We start from the raw sequence: 19,992 nt of genomic DNA on the forward strand, positions 1-19,992 counted from the left end.
AGTGAGCATCAATTTAACAACCCTGAGTTTGTTGGTTGGTGGATTATTTCTCTTTATGATCTGTGCGATGCAGCACTGCTACTTTAATGTATAATCAAACAGGACGTAGGAGTTCTCCTCTGACCTCTGCGTTAACCTACTAAAGTTTTCACATGAATTATTCATCAGATTAACTCTGTTCTTTTTTCTCTGCTTCTCTCAGCTAGAAATTGATTCTGAACGTCTGCATCTGCCAATCAGAAAGCTTTTAAAGTAAATAGTGAATTTGAGTTTCTCTCTGACTCCTTCAGTTAGCCTCTGAGTCACTCTTACCCTCCCTCCCTTGATTTTCTCCTCTTCATCCTCCCTTCCTCTTTTGACTGCAGTTCTGTTTTTTTTATTTCCTTCATCATCATCTATCCCCAATCGTTCCCTGTGGTTTGTCCCTTTGTCTCTCTCTCTCTGTCTGTCTGTCTGTCTGTCTGTCTGTCTGTCTGTCTGTCTGTCTCTCTCTCTCTCTGTCTGTCTCTCTCTCTCTCTGTGTCTCTGTCTCTCTCTCTCTCTCTCTGTCTGTCTCTCTCTCTGTCTGTCTCTCTGTCTCTCTCTCTCTTCTGTCTGCCCTGGCATCCTTGCCTAGCACATGCTCTTATATTAATGCTGCTGCTTCATTGGTGTAAATCGCAGCATTGAGTGACGAGGAAATGGAATCTGCCACATTGGCAAAGCCATCATTGCTGCCACTCCTGCCATCTTCTCTGGCAAACATTTTCATTTTTTTTAATGGTTTCTCAGCCTCTTTCTGTGCTCAAAGCGAGTCACTTCTGTCCCTTCGTCACTCTGCTGTGGAGGAGTTCGGCTTCACAGAAACACGAAGTGTCTCAGCTGTTTTTAAAGTATTATGTGTCAGTGCCTCTGGTGGCAAAGGCAATTAGAACGAGGCACCAAAACAAACTGCTGCATAACAAAGAAAACAATAATTGGTTTCAAAAGGTTTAAATTATTAAAACAATATATCAGTTGAAACAAATGATATTTTCTTTCGTCCTAACACATCTGGTATTTGATTAAATGTCACATAAGTGATTCACAGTGGGGGGTTCTTGCAGAAGTGTTTACAACGTTTAATGAAAAATCAAATGCCCGACTGCTGTTTGTAGGCGTACTGGTAATTTGGCTTTTGTATATAAAATGTTAAATGAAAGCATTAAACTGTCAGTCGATGTCAGCTCTGTTTGCGTCTGAGATTCTGGGGTTCTAGAGTTGTAGAGTTCTGCGTTTGAGGTTCTAGGTTCTGCTCTGTCTGAGACTCTGGACTCCCCATGCAATAGTTTCCTCAACAGTTAGCAGTTCATTGAGACTTCGGACACTCACCCCATCCATACTCTCAGAATCATAGGCCGAAAATAGGATTTTTGAACCAATGGGTTCTACATTTCTACCATACTATTACATGAGGTTCTTTAGTTTTGCATCTAACGTCGTGGAGTTGTAGATGTTTTCGTCTGTGTTTTGTAGCTCTGAGTTTTAGAGTGATTCATTAGTCAAATCCATGGTCTTCTGGCTAACCTGCAAAATCCAGCTGATCGTGTAGGTCTTACTACGATCTTGCGTAAAGGGTGAAGTTGTTTGAAACTTTCACACGTTACTCTTCAGGGAACTCCTAAATCAGAGTAAATCAGCATCAGCTGTGAAAAGTTGACACCTGCTTCACATCATTAATTGTGTGGCTGGAGGTGAAACTTTTTCTCTGTCCCTGCTGCCACTAAATGATGGTAATAATGGTTTTAAGTTATTCCAGTTCTGGCCTCCATCACGGTCAGGAGCTCTATAATAATGTCACTGCAGTTATTATCATACAGTCAAAGGGGGAAGGGTCAGGAAGGTAGAGACTCAAAAGCTCTCAGAGAGAATCTCACAGCTTCATTGGCAACCTAGAATTCCTCAGTGACGGTTGTTTCTGGTTCGATCATCAGCACCTGGAGCTAAAACTAATTTCCCTGCCCTGAAGTTGACACATGACTCAGACATGTATGATGTGTTTAATGAAGAAAGTGTGAAGTTACTGGTTTGATTGAGCAGGGACTCAATGATCACAGAGACTGTTCTCAGAACAGATCTGCCTGATATATATATACATATACATATATAAGATACATCACAAGCGCTGCACGAAGCCGTCAGTCATGTTGGTCATTGTCTTGTTTTGTACGACGATCACACCAGTGCCCTCCGGCTGGTGATTCACTGATGATCAAACGTTACATGTTCGCACCTTCAGAGAAATATTTCTTGGCCTTGAGAAAGCTGAGAAAAGGGTTGCGCAACTGAAGATGAGCATCTCAGTTTTAAGACGCGTGTTTCATCACAGAGACAAACACCTTGATGATGATTCAGCCTGCGAGGTTATATAAAGAGAGAGAGAGAGAAGCCATTCAATACAACAGCGAATGTGCTCTCGAGTAATAAAAGATCTGTGGAGAGAGAAAGGGACACACTCCTCGACGCTTTTTAGTAACCACAGTGTGACGTCTTCGTGAGTTTTCATTGTTCGTTTTGTTGTGGAGATTTTACATTTTCAGATATTTTTGTACCAAAGACTGACACGCATGGACTCGATGATCACTCCACCAGTCGGGCACCTTGTCTTTTTGTTATTTAGAATAATAATACATCAAGTAGGCAAATCAGGCTTGTTCCAGATATGATACACTTTCTTTTTTGATGTTAAAATAACTTTAAAGATTGAAAGAGACTGAAGGCCAATAGGTGTTGGAAAAGTTGCTTCATCAAGTAAATGTGGCTCTTCTCGTAGAACAGCCCTCGCAGCAGTCAGGGGGCATTTATTTATTCACAGAGATCAAGACATTGATGACAAAATGATGAAGTTTCCTTGGCAACAGTCCGAGTGTTTGACACCCGGTGTGACTCCTCCTGCTGGCACTGGATGACATTTTTCCATCCAACCAGACAGAAAAGAACACGCCGCTGAGATTCTCTCCTCCATCAAACCCGACTCAAGCCTCTAACATGGAGCCTGGGATGGCATCTGTGAGAGTGTGTGTTGCCTGGCAACCTGTTCAGCCTTGTTTACATGTAGTAAAGAGAGAACATCAGCCCACCCCTCCAACGCTCTGTCACATCGCCACGGCAACGGCTGAGCATTGGCTGCCCCGCTGCCGTCCTCTGATTACAGTGTCTGCTGGAGGCCATGTCGCCCCGCGGACCCCGCCCCCTGTTACATCACAGCCTCACAGCTGGAAGTGACTGTTAGAAAAGTGTCACAAATCTCTCGAAGGCTCAGAGGTGGACAAAGTATTCAGACGCTTTACTTCAGTAAAAGTACTAATACCACACTGTAAAATACTGTGTTACGAGTAAAAGCATTGAAAATGTTACTGCAGTATAATCAGTAAAATGTACTTAAAGTATTAAAGCAGTAAAATGTGACTGTTCTACTATGACATATTCTATCATTAGATTATTATTACTCATCATTAATGTAAAAGCAGGATTTTACTTGTGGGTTGAGGTGGGGCTGAAAGTCTTCTGGAGTTGTCGCAGTTGTGTTTTTAATCTCTGAGAGTTAAAAGTTTCACATTCTTGATCCGACTGTCCTGAAGTCGGTGGAGCTGCTGCTCTTCGCTGGCAGCTTCTGGGTGAAACCGTGGAAACAAGAGAAATGACTTCTTCTGCTGTTTCTCGGTTTCTTCTCTGTTCACCATCCTATCGCTGTTGCGATCTGGCCTTTCTTCTAAGATGATGACTTCTTGATAGAACAGAGATTTGGAGTGAACATTACAATTCACATTTTACAATTTAACAAACTGGTTTGGAGACAGACTGGTTCCTCTAACTCTAACTTTCAATCCTTCAACTGAGATTGAAATACGCCAACAAAAACTTCATCAGACAGGGACAAGATTAAAATTGACATTTTGAGTAAGAAAAACACCCAGCAGGAAGAGAAAACACTTCAACCTCCCTTGATAAGATATAAAAAGAATATGAAGAAATCATTCAAGTTGAATATCCAAACTGGAAATGACAGTAAAGGTCTCAGATCTCAGCAAAAAAAGGAACAAACAAACGTCAGAGAAGCACAGAAGAGAACACACACGGGTTTGTTTTGAAGTCTCTTAATAGCATAAACATCAGATCTTGTGCTTTTAAGAAAAGAACCTGTAAGAAACAGGCCAAAAGATGAAAGAAAAGAAATGGAGAGGACAAAATGACGGCGTCGCTCTTCATTTTAGGGGGTGACGGGGGGAGAAGGTGCTCTTGTTGCAGTTATATTATGTTGAGAGATTGGCAGCAGTTTAAGGTGGTAGGACAGGTTGAAGGTGCTCAGTCATTGTTTAAATGCAGAGTTAGAAGATTCTCAGGTGAGTCTCAGATACAACAGGTGGGGGCCATCTTTCATTCCAGCCTTTCAGGATCAGGTCGTGTTGCGTTTCTCTGAAGACGTACTGAGTGAAATGAGGCGGAAGAAAACCTGCAGCCTCTCGAGCCTCGACGCAGCTCGCTTCAGAGTCTCCGTCACGGAGTGTAATCAGAGCTCATTTCCACTGATTAATGAGTGATTAGAGGAGGCTGCTCTCCAAGTGGCCGAACCAATTGATTGAACAACCTTTGGAGTATTCCCATCTGCCAGCCTAATTACAGTTAACCCACCGCCTTGCCCCTCAACCCCCACATCACTGCAACAGCTCAGGGGGAAATCACTGTACACGTCTTGTCGAGGGGAAGCTTTAAGATGTCAAGTCAAGGTCAAAGCTGCAAAGACATATGAAGATATATATTTCTTTATTTTACTCAAAGACGTGAGGAGAAGAATCTGAAATAACTGACTCTGTGAGGTCCCTTATTAGAGGAATTTAAAATGTCTCTGGAGACATATGTGATAGATTTTACTACTGGAAAATATTATCAAATCTTCTTCTTCTTTGGGTTTTATTGGCGGTTGGCAAACCTGCTTACAGGAGCATTACCGCCACCTACTGGACTGAGTGTGGACCAACAGAGAGGCGGGAGAGAAAAGAAAGAGAACAACATTTTCTCTCTTTCGTTAATTAGAAGTTCTTTCCATGATGCCTCCTTCCCAAGCAGACTCCCTAATGTACTATGTTTTGCCTCCTGTAGTGCTGCTATCAGCTCCAGCAGTCTGATGGTTCCTGGGTGATTACAGTGGATGCAGAGTCCGGTTGGGTGTTCGCCTGTCCTGTGAAGTGTTTGATTAAGCTCTGTGGGTAGTAACTGTTTCCTCACTCTGGTTCGTGCCCTGTATTCCTCATACACCAACAGGATTCGGCATATTGTAAAGATGTCTTCTGTGTGAATGAATATGAAAGAATACCATCATAAAATGACAATAAATGTAGTTTTGTCTTTAATTATCTGCAGTTCTGTTTTTAAAATCTAACTTATTTTATGGTGAGAAAAAGGCGAAATGATCATTATCTGTAACCCTGATCAAATATGTTAAATGAGTACCGTCAGTGTTAAATTAAATGTGAATTTAACTCCAGTGAATGCACCACAGCTGGAGTTGATCCTGATTGGCTCCCAAATTGTTCCAGTCAGGCCAGTTTGGAGCTCCTGACCTGGAAATCCTCCAATCAGCAGGTTTAGTCCCCAAAGATGAGACTGAATAACTCTCATTATAACAAGTAAAATATGTCATAACAACATGAAAAATATCGTATTACATCGTAAAAAGGATCTTGTTAAAATGAGAACATTTTCTTGTCATAATGAGAAACTGAGCAGACGTTTATTTTGTGATCACAAGATCTTTACCTTGTCAGCAAAAGAGAGTCAAGACGTGGGAAGAAACGTTTAGATGCTTAGTAAAATTAGAACAAAAGATATAAAATGAAGAATATCACATTCTGAACTGAGGCAGGTCTGAAAACACAATCATGAAACCTGAATAACTCTTTGAAGAGCTGCAGCTCTGAATCAATCAGGTCAGTCATGACCAATTAAAATCATTTAGATTTAATGGAGTCAAGGTCGTTGTCATGACGGAGGCAGAGTTCGGCTAAACTTAAAGCGCCATTAGCGCTGTAGCTACGAAAATATCCTGCTTGAATAAATAGTTTGACAGTCTGAAGTCATGTTTGGGAGAAATCTCCACTAAAAGGATCATCATTTATTATATTATGTCATACAATCACAAACAGGACTCAACGGTTAAGACCAGAGTGAAACACCAGAGGGAAGAGGACAGGTGATGGTGGTCCAGCAGGGAAAAGGAAATATAATGGCGCCATCTAGTGGTGGAGGCGTGAGCTACAAGGAGAATTCAGTGAGGAGTGGATATGAGAAACCAGGTGTGTGTATTGTTTGTTGTTTTCTGATCTGGACGGTGGCTTGTAACAACAGCAGTTAGGGAATCATTGTGGTTTGGGTTCAAATGACTACTTTTTCAAGGTTAGGGGACGTCTTCGTCTTCATGTTCACAATAATAACCACGTGGTTAATGTTGGGGAGCGTCTGTGGTCGTGATTAAAAGAAACCAACGTCGATTGTTGGAGAAATGAAGTGAACAGCGTCCTCTCCTGTTCTATCAGATGTTTTGTTGTCCCATCGACCCGACCTCCTCCTCCTCCTCCTCCTCCTCCTGTGGACTTTAAGGCTCTTTAACTTCACCTGACTTCCTGCTTTGTTCCTCATGGACAAGTCATAAATCCTGCGGCCATTAGAGGGCTTTACCACTTGAACGTAAATGTTTTTGTGCATTTGCTGAAACGTCTGAAACGTTAAACATCAGTCAAATCTGTTGACAGGAATTTCTGACTTGCATGCTGCCATCAACTTCTATAAGCAACAAACAAACAACACAACTTGCTTCATGCTGGAAGTCGTGGTTCCAGTGATTTAAGCTCCAGTTCCTCCAACGGCCACTAGATGTCACTTCTCCTTCTGTGTGTTTGTTTGGTGTTTTTTTTGGTGTGTTTCAGGGCACATTTGCCTTTAATGAAGTGAATTTAGTTTGTTTATTAAAACTTGAGCGTGTCTGGAGTCCATGTTTATTATTATTATTAAATGGCAACATTGATCTGAACAGCAGCTCCGACGCAACAAATATCTCTTATATCTGTTTCAGGCTCCTTGTTCTGCTGACGTTTCTTCCTTTATTGACACACAAACACATCTCTACAACAACTCCTGATGGAGTCCTACATCTTTATTACTATGAAGTGTTTTTAAATCCCTTTGTTTCACTCACATCTGTCCTTTTGCTTCCCAGCGATCTGCAGATCTAAAGACATCTAGAAGTCTCGGTTCAATCTGGACGAACTTTGCAAAAAGGTTTTCACATGTCAAAAAGTATTCATTCATTATTTAATACTTAAAGTTAAAAAGCCACATAATTAACTGAATGGAGATCAGCTGTGTGTCGTTTCAACTGAATGTATCTGGAAGCTCCAACTTTTTACAAACGAGACAAAATGGCAAAATAAAATAAAGAGTTGCATATTTATTCACTAATTGAGCCTCATTATACAGAATTTAATAGAACTGAATGTATGTCGGATGTGAGCGTGTCCTCTTTCTGTCTCCTGATCACTCAGGATGCAGAAGTATAAATCAAACCGGGTCCCCAAAATCATCTGAACACCAGGATCCAAAACATCAGCGGATGAACTCACTTCCTGTCAGGTGAACACACACGCACAGGATCCAGGTGCTCTACACACACACACACAGGTGTTATTATTGCCTAGGAGTTTTTATTTTCTACAGGAATTTACAGCAAAAAAAGACTAACACTGTTGTTGCTAATATTCAAAAAGGTCCTGAAAATCAATTCTAGCACACTTTTTGACAGGTATTAAAAACACACACACACACACACACACACACACACACACACCCCGTCTCAGCCCGCCCCACCTCTCACTCCAGTTTCCAGGGCAACTAAACATCATATCAATAAAAAATAAAGATGAAATACATACGGTATTTTTTGCATTGGCACAAAACAAAAGCAGTCGGGCAGCAGTCGAGGGTCAGAGAGTTTTTAAGAATCACTTTCAGGGTTTTAAGCTGCTTGGAGAACCAGATGTTAAATTTTTTTTTCTAATATTTGGCTGTAAAATGTGTTGTTTTGTCCAGTGTGGTGAACAGCTGCACAGATGCAGGCTAAATGAAGCAAAGTGTATTTTTAAATGATGTCAGCTGAGCGTCTTCTCTCTTTTCCTCATATGATATTCTTCATACAGTGCTTAGTTATAGTCTGGTAGGGGTCAAGCTCCAAAAACACTGGATCCTACACTTCCCATAATGCAACTCAATAGTGTCTTTTGTTAGACACTTCTTGCATAATAAACAAAACTATTTTGCTATGATTTTTTTTAACAATGAACGTATATTTAGGAAGTTCATTTCTTCTACATCCTCAAAAACTCTTAGTTTCCAGTTATTATCCAGGTTGTGGGGTTCATATCTCGGTCCTTCCTCGCAGGTTTCTACAGTTTTCTGTTGTGCAGACTGTGTGAAGCGCTCTTAAAGTCAGAAGTTATGTGATAAATCCTGAACATTCGGTTCTCCATGCAAATTAAAACAAAGACAAGAATAGAATATTTGCAAGCATCGTGTGGCCCGAGTGATTCCAGCGGTTTCATCCCACCTTCCCTCTGACATCTGGATCTAACATCTGTCCCTGTGCAGCCTCTGACTGATGGGACAGGAACTACCAGAAATGAACATCAATATAATATTTTTGAATTGGAAAAGGCAAAGCAAACCTCCCTGACTGAACAGGAACTGTGCCAACTGCTGCCCACAAAGTGAAGGGGCCTGTGAAAACTTCAGTTTCAGAAGAATCAGAATCATACAAAGGATTTATTGTTTTTTATCTACTGTGCACGAACTGAAGGAGGCTTCATGTTCATTACCATGAAGCCAAACGCTCCTAAAAAACTGTTAACACTTGGAAAAATATCTACAGTATATTCATCTAGATTAGATGCAAAAAAAAAAAGTTTTTTATTTGCTCGTGTAAATATATAAGAGGGGTATAAATGATGAATTTTTGGGAACCAGAGGCTGATTGAGAAGCTGCAGTTCATCCACAAGGAGGCAGAAGAAGGAATAAAAGTGAAAAGAGCAACCAGATTTACAAGCCATTTAATCTTGAATTCAGTCTTAAAATCATACAAAAGGAGTGAAAAAGGTCAAAAAGGAGCCACAATTTGACTTGTTTCAGGAACTTCACCTTGAGAATAGATTTGATTTCTTCAGGATCCCTTCAGCTGTTAGTGACAGAAGTTCAGATACAGAATAAATAGAATATTTCACCTTTTTCCAATAACGTGAGGGCTAAATACAAGATTAACTGACTTGCAGAGGTGAATATTTTGGAAGGAAGGCAGAAGGAAGGAGAGAGGTGAAAAAGAAGTAAGAAAGAAACAGAGTGAAGATATACATGGCGGCTGTAATGATCCACTGTATTAGTTTATAGGGTGTTATTAAAGCACTACAGACTAGGTGTGTCGGCTGCCTGCCGCACACTGAGCTTCATTGTCTCTAATATGCAGCAGTGCGCTACGTTAATGTGTAATAAATCATTTACACAAACAAAAGTCCCCCCGCTCCTAGCTATTACATCTGCATAGCAAAAAAAAAAGAAGAAAAAACAAATAAATAAAATAACAAACACACAGAAAAAAACCCATAACTGAGCCTTCAAACCGCATCTTTAACGATAACTCAAACCCCGTCTTTATTTCCCCGGTGGCTACTGTTTTCTTTTCCTCTAAAAGATAATACAGAAGTAGTTTTGATGCAAGATTTGTTATTATTATTACTTTTTTTTTTGTTTGTTTGTGTTTTGTTTTTTAGAAAAAAAAATCTGTTTCTTCATGAAGCGCACTTCCTACTTCCTCTTGGTCCGATGGTGGCGTCTGATTGGCCGGTTAGTCATCGTCATCGTCGACCACGGGGTCCGTGTCCCAGCACGTAATGTCAATCTCTGAACACACACAGATTTATTAATGTAGTTCATTTATTCTATAAATACGACTAAGACATTAAACAGAGAGGTGTTTCTGTTATTTAGACCACCCTCACTGATATAAATGGGGTGGACACAATAATAGAAACAAAGGAGTGCATGAAATGAATAAATCTGTTCCAAACAAAAAAGCCAGGTGTTGAATAATTTACAGTCATTTGTTTTCCAAGTATCTCACCTGGTGGCTTGTTATAAAAGACCGGTGCAGGTTTAGCTGAGGACTCCTCTGATTGGCCAAATTCTTCCTCCTGTGATTGGCTGAAATAGCCCTCACTCGCCTGTAAGAGAGAAAACAACTATTAACACGCAAAAAGACAGAAAGCCTCTTTTTGAATGAGCAGCAGCAGCGTTTACCCGTCTGACCTGAGTCCCTTCTTTCAGCAGCGTCTCCCCGTTGGTCATCAGCAGCTGTCCGTCAACCAGCTCCTGCCTCTCCCCGGATGCATGCTGCAGTGCATGCTGGTAGCTGAGGGTCATCTGGTCGGAAGCTGTCACGTCCACCAGACTGGAGGGGTCATCCTCGGCGCCGGTGGCCGAGCAGAAGGTCCCGTCCATCATCTCATCGAAGCTGAGGAGGGGCTGAGGCTTGCCGCTGGCGGCGGCGGTGCTGGGCGGGACGTCGTCATGAAGGACATCAGAGTCACCCATCAGGTCCACCAGATTGGAGGACTGGGAAGTCTGGGAAGGGTTGGCAGGAGGGCCAGAGTTGCTGTCCCACAGGTTGACCAGGCTGTCTGTCCCGGATTCCCACACGGAGAAGCCGGAGGAGTCACGGGCCTGCGGGGCGACGCTCTGCACGGGCTTGGTGGGTGTCGACTCCTGGACCGGCGGTTTCTGCTCCTTCTTTGGCACCGAATCTGAGGGACGAAACAAGCAAAACACCAGTTTAATAATAAGTCCTAACATTTTGTCTTAATTTTCACAAGTTGATTTGATGATTTGCAGGACAAAAGATGTGTAAACATCTACGTTAACTGTGGTTACATCTAACCTTGTTTCAACAGCATCCCAGTGACTGTATTTCAACATGTAGCTAGGACCTGCTTTCGACCGTCAGGGTCACAGGCTGGCCTTTGTCATGTTGATTTGGTTGCCGATTTTGTTATAGAAGGGTCAGTGCAACGAGTCCAGAAGCCTGACATCAAGCTAGCAACATTAAGCTAACCGGCTTGATGAAGAGTCTTTGTGATAGTTTTATCTCTTAAGTAGAAAATGAACAAAAAAAATCCCCCAAAACTGCTGTTTTCACTTTCTCTCTTACCCCACTCGTCTCTGCAGTCCTCATCCTCCCTGCTGAAGTCCTCTTTGATGGGCGTGGTGACTATTTTAGGAATGGGCGACACGGCGGCCATGTTGCGCTCTATGCTCACTTCATCGTCATTGTCCCCTAGAGGGACAGAATGGCACAACATCGAAAAGGTACAGAGCAAAAGTCTTCACCCAATCTGAACTAACACAGAATGTTGCTGCTTAACTGAAATTAACAATGGACGTCAATATGTTTTCACAAAGTCAACTTAATGTTTCTTCGTAGAATATATCCTGAATCAAATGATGCTGATAGGAAGCTTCAAAACCTCCAGTCACATTCTGTGTTACTTCAACACAACAGTGCACAAAATCACAGCAATCACATCACTTTTGCCGTCACACGACCAGCAAACAGACAGATAACAGTCACAAAGTCTGTTTCCAGACCTCTGAACCTCTGAACGTTTACATCTCGAAATACTGTCGAGCAATTCAAAGGTCCTGCGTTGTCTCTATGACTGTTTCCCCAGTCGAAGAAACAACTGAGCCAATCAGACTCTTTGTGGATGGGACTAAAGTTGGTCAGACGGACTTTTATTCTCATTGACATTTAGTCTGCAGTAGAGGACCAGTCTTAGTGCTAAAATATTTTTGATGTTTTAGCCATGCTAACAGCTTGGCTCTATGGATGGCAATGTCAGTCTGCAGATCAGGTGATTGGTCCACCGGTTTGGTCCAGACTGAAATATCTCAACAGCCATTTACGGTGTCCAGAGGATGAATCCTAATGACTTTGGTGATCCTCTGACTTTTCCTCTACCGCCATCATCAGGTCAAGGTTTTCATTTATCCAATACTTTGGTTTATGACCAAATATCTGCAAAATTAATGACATTTCCATCACCCTCAGCTGTACTTTTTGTTTAGTGCTAATTTGCAAGTATTAGCATGCTGACATTATACCTGCTAAACATCAGCATGTAAGCACTTAACCCAAAGTACCGCCTCACAGAGCCGCAAGCATAGCTGAAAACTCTTCGTCTTTTTCATCAAGGAGTGGCTTTGTTGCTTTGTCTCGTTTGGTTTGACATTTGTTTGAATACCATGAGACAGTGCCTGAGAGGGAAAGTCAAATGTGTGACACCGGGCAACCCTGTCTTAAACAGAATTGCAGTATAATACATTAGGGGGCATTGCCATGTAAAACTTGTAGAGTATCCCGGGAAAGTTGTCGCCAAAACCAATACACAATCACTATAATCACTATAATCCAGCAAGTCATGAAACAGCCTTCAGATATCCTCTGAACATTCATTAATATGCCATCAATGTATACAGACACATTGTGGGCGAGTCACAGTCACAGTGCTGACACCACATCCAGAAATACAACTCATTATGACAAACATCAACACAGTGTCAGTTACAGTCAAGAGAAGCACTCTTTTTCTCAGATGTTCGATGATGTCATGCTTTTTGCGGTCAGACTTCCTGTTCAGAAACCAGAACAAGATTTCCCAGAGGACACGAACACAATAGACCACAGATGAAGAACAACAGAGTCACTCTGGCTGGAAACAAACGGCTGATTGAGACGTGTGACCCTGTTAAAATGACAAATCACATTCAGCTCAGCAGGGTCTTGCATGGGTGGGTTCCCCAATTCACCTGGTGGTCAAAAACCTCTGAAGGCTTAATTACTGTCGTGTTTCATAAAATATTTTACTGATAATGTAAAAAGGCATTGAATTTAGAGAGAACTGTCTTTGTTGTCAGCTGGGACATGGATGAACTGGTTCTTTGCCCACCCAGCATAATATCTGCCATTACAGCACCTACAGACATGCAACAACACACACTGCAGATCTTTAAGGTGGTCTGCATGATTTTGCCCCTTATCTACATTATTGTTGAACATTTTCCAAAACATTTCATATGTTTTTAAAGTCTTGATTCACCCGAAAACAACATATTTTCTACCTTATCTGTAGTGGTGTCTAACCATGTAGATAGTTTAGGGTTTTTTTGTCCAGGTTTTTACATATCTCTTTGACATTTCTGCCCAGAAACAATGGAGATTAATGGAATTTTATTTGTGGTGCTCACAGAGTTGATTGAACTGACATTCAGCAGTATCATCTCTTTCCAGAAACTGTCCCCGTCACTCTGGATAATCCACAGTAAAGGGAGGCGTCATTTTTAAAGGTTGTGGAAAATAAAGAAAACCCATTCACTTCCACTGTATTGGTGTGGATGCAGGAATTTCAGAGACAGATATCTCAAAACATGGACAAATAAAACCAAAACTATCTGCATGGATAGATACAAGAGGCCACTGAAAATATATAATTATGTGATGAACTGACCCTTAAATCTAATAAACATTTAGTTGCCTTGATGTTTTGTTCATATTTTTGTTTGGTACTGCAGTTGTGAGAATAACAGTTTGGAAAACTCGTCTTGGTTGATGCATTTACGGACTTCAGAACATCAGACATTTGGCAACTTCCTTGTTTTTTGATTGTTTGTCTGGATGTAGGAGGTTTCTTAGAGGAAGGTAGAAATGTAGGTCAAAGGAAAAACATATGGTGTGCTCTGGAAATTAGTCTGCAGTCATTTTAGGTGTTTGATACTGAATACTTTGAGACTTTAACAGACCAGATCAACTCCACACATGTCAAAGGGCAAAGATCCAAATTCAGTCAAAGGCCAACAAACAGCGGTGGCGACTGACGGACGGCTCGACGACGTCACAAACACACATTCATACACAAACACTCACAGGTTGGTCAGTCGGTCGGGATTAAAAGCAGCAGCAGGAGTGTGTATTTGAGTGTGTGTGTGTGCAGGGAGGTGATGCAGTCCAGGATCAGAGGCGTGAGATCAGAAGAGGAGGGAGGTGAAAGAAAACCAGTGAGATTGAGTAGTTAAAGTCACAGCTCTTTATCCCCGAGAGAAGTCAATCACTTTGTTGCTCATTTAAACCATAAAACATCAGAAAAAAACAGAAACATTTACAAAAAGAATTTAAACATCAGCAGCTGACCGGACGACATCTAAAGGATGAAGACTGAGGGGACGACAGACTCAACATCTATCACACAAACCGACAAACAGCTTTATGGTTTACAGCCATAAAGGATATTTTATTATTATTTACTAGCAGTTAGTGAAATGCTAGTGTGCGTGTTAGCTTATTAGCAAGGAAAGTTGCAAGTGCACAAGCTAAAAGGTGGGTGAGCCGTGAAACAGGTTTGGTAGTGACTACCTTGGTTACCAAAAGGTTTAAGACTCAAAATGGGTTTGTTTTTAATGAACAGGTAAGGGTCTTTTTGTTAAAAACACACCAAAGGCCAGTTTTAGTTGCTTTTCTGACTTGATATTTAAGGATTCTTGATCTGTTGTTACTGAAGTACCTGCAGTTATTTGGTTTCTAGTGTTTAAAAAAGTTGTAAGCTAATGCTAAATGCTACAACTGTCTCTGTACTTACAAAACTGAAACTGAAATATCTGCCCATAAAGGATAATGCTGGAGAATTATATATTTTTCTTTTTGTCAACAATTCCCATGAAAGGACCAAGACCAACAACATGTTAGTCTGTCTCTCAACACTGTCTGACTTCCTGTCTGTGGCTCTCAGCTCAAAGCCCATTGGTTCCTGCTCAGGATGTAAATATTTAAAAACACCTGCCAAATATATCCTTTCACTTCAAAAAAGAAAAAAGGCTCAGTAATTTCCTGAAACAGCTGCTCACTGTAGTTTTTATCAAACAAACAGGAGGAAACGGTGCATTTGACTATTTTCAGCGTGAGTATCTGTGGCAGCAGGACGGTGTGTTAGTAGATACATTCAGTGTTAGTTTGGATCTTTTTAAGGGATTTGCTGACAAGAACAAAAACATTAAATATCACCAGACTTATCCTTTAACATGGATCATTTCAAATACGAGAATCAGCTACTTTAAATTGTAACGTGAAGAAGTCGAGGGGATGAAGGACGTCGTTCAGTGTAACTGAGGGCAGGGTTGGGTTGTAAAGTCAGCGGGAGGTGGGGAGGTGATTTTAAGGGACGGTGCGCAGATGTGGGGGCTGTGAAGGTGCGTTTGTGGAGTGAATTACGAAATGAAGTGCTGAAACTGAGATGATGAAAATGCATGTGGACTGAAAAAGTGCTAAACCAAGTTGGTCTGAGAGGCGTCATCTGATCACTGATGTCTCACGAGACAGATGTTACCATCCTCCTGTGGCGAGTGTTGTTTTTACTCTTTATGTCCATTTTTGAGGTTTATCTATACAGGAAGCAAGATACTTTAATAATCTAACTATTGAAGTCTCATCTGATCCTCGCTGGCAGCCTCAAGTGTTTCATCTGTTTCTATTTTCTTCAATGTTACAGTTGAAGTGTGGAGGAGGTCTTGCTGCCTTCTCAGCGTCATTTCAAAAAGCTTTGGCTGGATTTGGAGCAAAGACACATAATCAGAAACCGAGATAATGTTAGAATAAAGTAAACAAGAAGAATAACAAGACTGGTGTTTCATCTCAACGTGCTGACATGAAACACATGAAACCAGAATAAGACTCTGGGATTCTACTGTGCGTGTAAATGTACGATTTAATCCCTCACATTTTGAATTCACATGCAGTTTCATCGTCTTTTACTGTCATTTCATCTTTGTTATTTCAGCCTCCATATTTGTGGAGGGGATTTCGTGTCTGGGTAGAGATTTTGGACCACACTGCTGGCGTCCATCTGTCTTCTTCTTCTGCTGTTTATCGGTTATGTGCTGTACCTACCGGCTGCAGCGGCGGGCTGCGTCCGTGCGTGTGGTGGGGTGCGGAGGGGCGACGCGCCCCGGGGTGGGGGAGTCGGACTGGGGCTGCTGGGACTGTGCTGCTGCCTCAAGAACGGGCTGTCCAAACGGCCTGGCGGTCGGGACGACACGCAGCCACACACATCCGAACACAAAGATTCAGACACACACAAACATGTAACAAAGACACGAAGCGACGCACGAAGACAGAGAGATGTGGGGAAGATGGACGAGACAGGAAGACAAGACAGACACAAAGCAAGAGAGGGAGGGAGAGTAGAAGAAGACCGGAGAGGTCAGAGTCAAGACAAAAGAAGTTCAGCCCCAGAGGAAAACGTTAGGAGCAGAGAGGATTGTGGGAAAGGCAGAGAGTCCCGTGGAAACCCATGAAGAAGAAAGAGACACGTGCAGGGGAGGAAATGAAAGAAGCCGTTACACAAAATGAAGAACTCAACGATGAAGAAGAGTGGAGGAGTGGGTGAAGAAATCAATGAAGAAGAGAGTGAAAGAAGGAATGAGGATGTGAACACAAAGTCAAATGGTGTCAGAAGAAAACCCGAAAGGAAAAATAGAGAAAAAGAAGAAAAAAGAAGGAGAGAGAAAGAAAGAAAAGTGGTTAGTGTGGTTTCGAACACACCGACTGTAGACAGCATGCAGTTAGGCAGAAATGAAATGCTGACGGAGCTGTTTTTATCTTCCATTTCTGCTCCTTTAAACCAGTGAATTCAAGTTTCTGAACGATGAAGATCCAGAAAGGAAAAACATCATTTAGAGTCACTGAAAACGGAATAAACGTCGGTGTTTGGACGACGTGAATCAAATTACACATCGTGATGACATCGGCTTTCGTGCTTTAGAAAATAATAATATAATAATAATAATAATAATGCACTAAATCTTCATTGAGACCTGATGATGACAGATTGCATCTTTACTACAAAGAGAATCTTATCTTTGATCGATGTCCAATTCTAGCATCTTTTTTTAAATGTTAGGCGGCTCATACGTGGAGCAGAAACTTCACCTTCCCTTCAAAAGGTGCACGGAGAAGGAAAGAGGTCTGCAGAGGTCAAAACTCCCGCAACAAGACCAGAAAAGGTCTGCATAGCACTTACTGCTGCCCATAAACAATGTTTTGAATGTATTTTAGTGAGAAAAATCAACTGCTGAAATGTGGAAATGACTGTCTTGCCACTGAGGTTACGTCTCTCTGTTTGAAGCAGAGTCATGACAAACAGTAACGCTGCAGACAAACAGCGTACAACAATGTCAATGAAAATTAAACCCACATTAATGAAAAGCTCACAGTCACAGAGGCGCTACAGTGGGAGCTCCTTCATGTTGAGGAAAAGATGAACTTAAAAGGTCACAAACGACAAATCTCTGAACATGAAAGACTTCAGGTTGTGAGGAAGCAGCAGCTGAGGAGATGTTGGATGTGATTAACGGCATGTTGAACTTGACAAATAATGATTCAGATGTCATGAACCCTCAGACACACCCTCTGCCTCCACCTCTCCCCCAGGTGCTTCATCTCTCCATCACAGACTGAACAGAAGGCCTTGGTATCGGTGGCCAGTGGTGGAAAGTAATATACATTTACTCAAGTACTTTACAAAACCTTTCTATCTATCTATGCCACGTTATATACTTCTACTCCACTACAATTCAGAGGTACTGTACTTTTTACTGCACTATATATTTATTTGACAGCTAGTTATTTGTCAGATCAGGATTTTACATTAAACATATTATAATTTTAAACCAGTGGTTCTCTCTTTCCTCTCCCGTAAATCATCTCACGACCCCTTAGATTCATCATGTGACCCTTTGGAGGGGCCCGACACCTAGGTTGGGAGCCACTGGACTGAACTGGCTAATGCCATGTGGAATAATAATAACCCCTAATTTTACTACTGATACTTCAACTGCATGTTGCTGACAATATATTAATGTATCGACACTTTTACCAAAGTGAAGGATCTGAGTGCTTCATCCACCACTGTTGGGGGGCAGATATTTGCTTTTAAAAGACTTCATCTGCATGAATTTAGGAGCAAAAAAGTGCTCAGTAATCTCATTTTGGAAAAAAGGCACACATGGGTGAACCTGGAATATGTAAAATGTAAACTGTTTGAGTAGAACAGGATGTAAAAACACTTCCTGTCCTGCGTTTAATCCCCTTTTCAAACTGTGGATGGAAAGATGAACACAGTTTTCCTTATTTTGGGTTAAACTCTTTGGTTAGTTGATTGTTTTCTGCAGGTTTCACAAGAACGTATAAAACATTAGAACAAACGTCTTAATGGATATCGGAGTTCATTCACAGCCAGTCCGCTCTACTTTGTCTGTTATTTCAGTTTCACAGAATAAAATGAACCTGGAAGATGACTGTCAGGTGAGTTTTAAAGTGTTTACCGCTCCTGTGGATGGAGACGGGCGAGGTGTCGACACTGATGGTCATGGCTCTCTCCTTCTGCTTGAAAAACTCTCGAGGGTTTCCTGACCGCTGAGCGATGATGGCCTTCGCCTCCTGGAAACACACACAGATAAATATATCATATACATCCAGCAGTCTGGAATACAATGATAATACGTCTTTTATACTTTGTGAGAGTAAAGTTACAGAGGCATTGTTTCAGTGCTGTCCTCAGGAGCAGATTTATTTGGTATTTATTAGCTGTTATTTCCTGATGTTGAATTTGTCCAGACAAAATATTCCCTTTTATTTCTTCCAGATCGATCTATCTGTTACTTTACATAAAACTGATCATTCTAGCTCCTGATCAAAGATGTATTTTCTTCTTTCAAATCAGAACTCCTTAATTTAAAAAAAAAAGAGACTTATTTCCTTTCATTTCTCTGACTTGTGCTTATTTTCTGTAGCTTTTGTGGTTGATTTAGATGAAGCAGGTTCTTCTGCCAGACTCACCTCCACCTCAGACTCCTTCTTGTCCAGGTTGAGGTCCTCGATGCTCGGCTCTGCTGCCTGCAGAGGTGAACAGTACAGATGAAGATGTAAAAGACAAAACTAAACTAGCTGCAAAGCAGTAATTTGAGAAAGAAAATCCTTCAGATGATCACAAACAGCAGCAAAGATCAACAACAGAGAGAAACTGTAGTGCTGACTGACGAACATGACAGAAAGAATAATGTTAACCCTTTAGTTTTTAAACTCGGTGGAACATATTGTTAGACCACCATTTGTCTTTTTGACTTTTAAAGACCTCTTTAATACCACATGGAATGCAATATAATATCTGTTTCACAATCATACCAAAGTGGGAAACCAGTAAGGACGATGTGGCCTAGAACTATTTATTGTTACATCACAGTTTTTCAGTACTTTGCAGAAGTATTTAACAATAATTTATATTATTGATATAATTAATTAATGCAACCTGGACCCAGATTAGTGGCAGGAAATGGATGGGTGGATTAACCATTCAGTCGTTTAAGTTCACTGAGCTGCAGTAGAGACGGTGTTTGCTGCAGGTCTGATGGTGCCGACTGAAACTCCACAAAAAAGGATTAAACAGCAGCAGAACCATCTGTCACAACAATCCCACGTTTAGTTTATAGGTGTGTAACATCTCCTGACAGCCGACAGTCATTTATAACTGACTTTACTGTCTACAGCAGGCAAGACAACATTTATTTTAATGCCTTCTGAGGCCCGAATGCTTTCTAAGGGTAGTCTGTTAAAAGAAGCATCAAAACATGTATTTTTCTTGTATCTTACCTATTAACAGTCTGTGTGCTTACTTTAGCATCTTTCTTGTGGTGGTTGTTTTATATGAACCTTTGCCGTGTTGTGTTGACAAAACGTCACCTGAGGGGCATTACGTTTAAAAAAACAAAACATATTCAGCTAATACAAAACAGCTTCATCAGACAGAAAAGGGGGCATATAACACCAGATAGACAGA

At 41.3% G+C, this 19,992-nt stretch overlaps 1 protein-coding gene across 1 annotated transcript in view; it reads right to left on the reverse strand.

The window, feature by feature from the left end:
- Positions 1-9,723: 9,723 nt before the first annotated feature.
- Positions 9,724-19,992, reverse strand: part of dbn1 (drebrin 1) — a 97,450-nt gene continuing 87,181 nt past the window's right edge. The window contains exons 9-15 of the mRNA XM_070917533.1: positions 18,996-19,052; positions 18,482-18,596; positions 16,047-16,175; positions 11,262-11,387; positions 10,364-10,857; positions 10,179-10,278; positions 9,724-9,958 (exon numbers count right to left, since the gene is read on the reverse strand). Of these exons, the coding sequence (XP_070773634.1) occupies positions 9,903-9,958; positions 10,179-10,278; positions 10,364-10,857; positions 11,262-11,387; positions 16,047-16,175; positions 18,482-18,596; positions 18,996-19,052 (1,077 nt within the window). The 3' untranslated portion in view covers positions 9,724-9,902. The remainder of the gene's footprint in view (positions 9,959-10,178; positions 10,279-10,363; positions 10,858-11,261; positions 11,388-16,046; positions 16,176-18,481; positions 18,597-18,995; positions 19,053-19,992) is intronic.

The sequence above is a fragment of the Enoplosus armatus genome, chromosome 13 (assembly GCF_043641665.1).
Source record: "Enoplosus armatus isolate fEnoArm2 chromosome 13, fEnoArm2.hap1, whole genome shotgun sequence".
NCBI lineage: Eukaryota > Metazoa > Chordata > Actinopteri > Centrarchiformes > Enoplosidae > Enoplosus > Enoplosus armatus.